Genomic DNA, 4,721 nt, shown 5'->3' on the forward strand with positions numbered 1-4,721 from the left:
GGAGCTGGAGGCCATCAAGGCCCGGGTGAGGGAGATGGAGGAGGAGGCGGAGAAACTCAAAGAGCTGCAGAATGAGGTGGAGAAACAGATGAATATGAGCCCTCCACCGGGAAATGGTGAGCAAAAAACACAAAAATTAACCCAAAATATGAAAAAAACGACCCCAGAAACCCCAGAAGCAAAAAAAACCCGGTTAAAATTGGAGGAAATATGGAAAAATGGCAAAAAAGGGAAAAAATTTTAAAAATTGGCTCAAAATGGCCCAAAATTGGCTCAAAATGGTCCAAAATTGGAAAAAAAGGGGACAAATGCCAAAAATTGGAAAAAAAGTCTCAAAATGGCCCAAAACAGGGAAAAATTGAAAAAACTTTAAAAAAAACGGGAAAAAAGGGCAAAAATTGAAAAAAAATTGGAAAAAAAGGCCAAAAATTGAAAAAAAATTGGAAAAAATTGGGGAAAATGGTCCAAAATTGGAAAAAAAATGGCTCCAAATGGAAAAAATTGACCCAAAATGGCGAAAAATGGCCCAAAATTGGAACAAAATTGGATCAAAATTGAAGAAGAATTGATCAGAATTGAGAAAAAATGGCCCAAAATTGGGGAAAAAAAGGCTGAATTTGGTTGAAAAATCCTAAAATTGGTAAAAAAATTCCCAAATTTTGTTTAAAATTCCCCATTTTTATATTTTTTTTTAAAATTTTTTTCTATTTTTTCAGCTGGCCCGGTGATCATGTCTCTGGAGGAGAAAATGGAGGCCGACGCTCGCTCCATCTATGTGGGAAATGTGAGAGAAAATAACCCAAAATAACCAAAAAATAACTCAAAAATACCTTAAAATATTGCTAAAATATTCCTGAAATATTCCTGAAAAATTCACAAGGATTTAGGAAAAAAAATCCAGAAAAATTGGAAAAAAATCCCCCCAAAAATAACAAAAAAATGGCTCAAAAAGGCTCAAATATGGCCCAAAATATTCCCAAAAATTCCTCCAAAAACCCGCCAAAAAATTCCCCAAAAATTCCTAAAAATCCTCCAACGTCCCAAGAAAGAAACAAATCGGAAAAAAACTTTAAAATTCCTAAAATTATTTTGAAAAATAGGGAAAAAAAACAGGAAAACAAAAGCGAAAAAATCGCGAAAAATCGCGAAAAAAACCTGAAAAAAATGGGAAAAAATTCCCAAAAAATTTCCAATAACTCCTAAAATAGAAATTTGATGTTTTTATGATAATTTGGGTTTAATTTAATTTATTTTTAATGATTTTTTCAGGTGGATTACGGCGCCACGGCCGAGGAGTTGGAGGCGCATTTCCACGGCTGCGGCTCCGTCAACCGCGTCACCATCCTGTGTGACAAATACAGCGGCCACCCCAAAGGGTAATTTATGCAAATTTATGCAAATTTAGGATAATTTATTCAATTGGAATCATTATTAGGGTTCAAGGTTTAATTTGGGCAAAAACATCCCCAATTTTCCCCCATTTCCCCCCGATCTTTTAGCGATTTTTCCCCATTTTTTTGTCTTTTTTTTTCTGATTTTTGGGTGATTTTCCCTCAATTTTTCCTCAATTTTTCCCCAATTTTTCCCCAATTTTTTGTCATTTTTTAGCAATTTTTGACCCAATTTTTTGGGATTTTTCCCAATTTTTCACCATTTTTTGGGAATTTTTCCCCTGATTTTTTGTGATTTTTTGGGGGATTTTTTCTCAATTTTTCCCCCATTTTTCCCCCATTTTTTCTTTCCCCATTTTTTCCCCATTTTGTCCCATTTTCCCCATTTTTTCCTCATTTTCCCCACAATTTTTCCCAAAATTTTCTCAAATTTTCCCCCATTTTTCCCCATTTTCTCCCGAATTTCCTCCCCCAACCCTCATTAACCTCTCCCACCCATTTTTTGGGTTGAAAAATCCAAATTTTGGATGATAAACCCCAAATATTTTGTGGAAAACCCGAAATTTGGGTTAAAAAGCTTCAATTTTGGGTGAAAACCCCAAATTTTGGGTTGAAAAACCCAAATTTTCGGTCAAATCCAAAATTTGAGAAAAAATTCTCAATTTAGGGGCAAAACCCCCAAATTTTGGGGTGAAAATCCTCAATTTTGTGTTGAGTAAACCAAATTTTGGGGTGAAAAATCCAAATTTTGGGTCAGACATTCCAAATTTTTTGTGGAAAACCTCAAATTTTGGGTTTTTCAGGTTCGCCTACATCGAATTCTCAGATAAGGAATCGGTGCGGACGTCGATGGCGTTGGACGAGTCGCTCTTCAGAGGGAGACAGATCAAGGTCAGCAGCCAAAAATTCCCAAAAATTTCCCAAAATTCCTACATTTTCCTGATTTTTCCCAAATTTTCCATGATTTTCAGGGATTTTCCCCCATTTTTTTGTGGTTTTTTTCTGATTTTTTGTGATTTTTTTGGTGATTTTTAGCGATTTTTGGGTGATTTTTTGGTGGTTATTTTCTCTGGTTTTTCCCAAATTGTTCTCAAATTTCTCCAAAATTTTCCCAAATTTTTTTCTCCATTTCTGCCCTGTTTTCCCCCAAAATTTTTGCCATTTTTTTTACCAGTTTTTGTCAAGTTTTCACCGTTTCTCCCCATTTTGTTTCCCAATTTTCCCAAATTCCCCATTTTTCACCCCAAATTTCCCTTCCAGGGGGTTTTAATTCCAATTTTTTCTTTTTTTTTACTCTTTCTCCCCCATATTTTCCTCTATTTTCATCAAATTTTCACCGATTTTCGTCAAATTTTCACCGTTTTTCTCCATTTTTTTTCCCTTTCTTTCCCAATTTTCCCAAATTCCCCATTTTTCACCCCAAATCTCCTCCTCAGGTGATTTTAACTCCAATTTCTTTCTTTTTCTCATCTTTACTCCCCCATTTTTCCCTCAATTTTCGCCATTTTTTCCCCATTTTTTGTCCGATTTTCACCATTTTTTCACCGATTTTCCCCATTTTTTTCCCCAAATTTTCCCAATTTTCCCAAATTCCCCATTTTTCACCCCATTTTCCCCTCTCCAGGTGATCCCCAAGAGGACGAACCGGCCCGGGATCAGCAGCACCGACCGCGGGTTCCCCCGGGGCCGATTCCGGGGGCGGGGCCAGGGCGGCTTTGGCTCCGCCCGCTCGCGCTTCTACAGCGGCTACGCCCGGCCCCGGGGGCGGGGATACAGGTGAGACCCTAAAAATTAAAATTTTGGGCAATTTTGGGTCATTTTGGGACTTTTTTCGAATTTTTTTTTGCTTTTCTTTGGGCGTTTTTAGAGCGAAATTTGAGTTTTTTACGCCATTTTTTGCGTTTTCCAGGTGAGTTTTCGGTTGGTTTTAGAATTTTTTCCAAGTTTTTTTTAGAGTTTTTGGGATATTTTGGGATTTTGAGTCACTTTAGGATGAATTTTGGGCATTTGGGATTTTTTTCGGATTTTTTTTGGGTCATTTTAAGGCGATTTTGGGGCTTTTTTTGTAGCGTTTTTAAGGCGCAATTTTGCGTTCTCCAGGTGAGTTTTGGGCGTAGTTTTTGGGGTTTTTTTGAAATTTTTGGGGAATTTTTTGGATATTTTGGGAATTTTCAGGATTTAGGATGGATTTTGGGTGGTTTTGGGATTTTTTTCAGATTATTTTTGGGTCATTTTAAGGTGATTTTGGGTCCTTTTTCGCGACATTTTCAGAGCGCGTTTTCCGTTCTCCAGGTGAGTTTCTGTGACCAAATTTTGGGAATTTTTGGGGGGTTTTTTTCAGATTTTTTGGGAAATTTTAGAAGTTGTTAGGATTTGGGATGAATTTTGGGTGATTTTCAGAAATTTTGGGGATTTTTTTGGGTCTTTTTTGGGTGATTTTAAGGCGATTTCGGGTCCTTTTTCGCGACATTTTCAGAGCGCGTTTTGCGTTTTCCAGGTGAGTTTTGAGATGATTTTGGGAATCTTTTTAGGACTTTTTATGAATTTTTTGGGAAATTTTGGGATTTAGGATCATTTTTTGGGAATATTTGGATGTTTTGGGTTTTTTGGGGGGATTTTTTGGGTGAGTTTTTGGTGATTTTAGGAACTTTCCGCAACTTTTTTTTGAGCATTTTTAAGGCGCGATTTGGTCAATTTTGGGTCATTTTGGGTCAATTTCAAAAAATTTTGGTTGAGATTTGACCAAAGTTGCATCAATTTCGACCACTTTTGGTCAATTTCGGTCAATTCTGCATCAGTTTTGGGTGAGTTTTGACCAATTTTGGGTCAATTTTTGGCAATTTTGGGTCAGTTTTGATCATTCTGGGTAAATTTGGGTCAATTTTGGGTAATTTTTGGCCAAATTTGGTCAATTTTGGATCAATTTTGGGTGAATTTTCTTCATTTTGGTCAATTTTGATCATTCTGGGCCAATTTCGGGTGAATTTTGACCATTTTTGGCCAAATTTGGTCAATTTTGGGTCAATTTTGGTCAATTTTGGGTGAAATTTGAGCACATTTGGGGTCAATTTTGACCATTTTGGGTTAATATTGGGTCAATTTTTCCCAAATTTGACCATTTTTGATCATTTTTGGTTCAATTTTTTCCAACTTTGCTCAATTTTGGGTCAATTTTCCTCAATTTTGGGTCAATTTCACTGTTTTTTATTAATTCTCCCTTTTTTTCCCGATTTTCTGTAATTTCTCCCCGTTTTCTCCGCAGGGGCCGATCCCGCGCCACCTCCTGGTATTCCCCGTACTAAAAACCACCAAAAATCCTCAAAAAACCCC

The 4,721-nt window shown here is 36.7% G+C and overlaps 1 protein-coding gene across 1 annotated transcript; it reads left to right on the forward strand.

Annotated features, from left to right (window-relative positions):
- The first annotated feature begins 6 nt into the window (after positions 1–6).
- On the forward strand, positions 7–4,721 carry LOC130588277 (polyadenylate-binding protein 2). Its single transcript, XM_057389216.1, has 6 exons — positions 7–116; positions 717–784; positions 1,270–1,376; positions 2,195–2,282; positions 3,016–3,167; positions 4,654–4,721. The coding sequence occupies exons 1-6, from the start codon at positions 35–37 to the stop codon at positions 4,691–4,693; spliced, it is 537 nt and encodes a 178-aa protein (XP_057245199.1). The 5' UTR covers positions 7–34; the 3' UTR covers positions 4,694–4,721.

Source organism: Malurus melanocephalus, unplaced genomic scaffold (assembly GCF_030028575.1).
Source record: "Malurus melanocephalus ecotype Western Australia unplaced genomic scaffold, MMel_1.1 scaffold_4055, whole genome shotgun sequence".
NCBI lineage: Eukaryota > Metazoa > Chordata > Aves > Passeriformes > Maluridae > Malurus > Malurus melanocephalus.

Excerpts from the sequence above, each read along its gene's own strand:
- LOC130588277 (XM_057389216.1), top strand. The coding sequence starts at position 35 with ATGGAGGAGGAGGCGGAGAAACTCAAAGAGCTGCAGAATGAGGTGGAG. Across the intron at positions 117-716 it reads GAGCCCTCCACCGGGAAATG|CTGGCCCGGTGATCATGTCT; the intron begins GTGAGCAAAAAA and ends CTATTTTTTCAG. Across the intron at positions 2,283-3,015 it reads TCAGAGGGAGACAGATCAAG|GTGATCCCCAAGAGGACGAA; the intron begins GTCAGCAGCCAA and ends TCCCCTCTCCAG.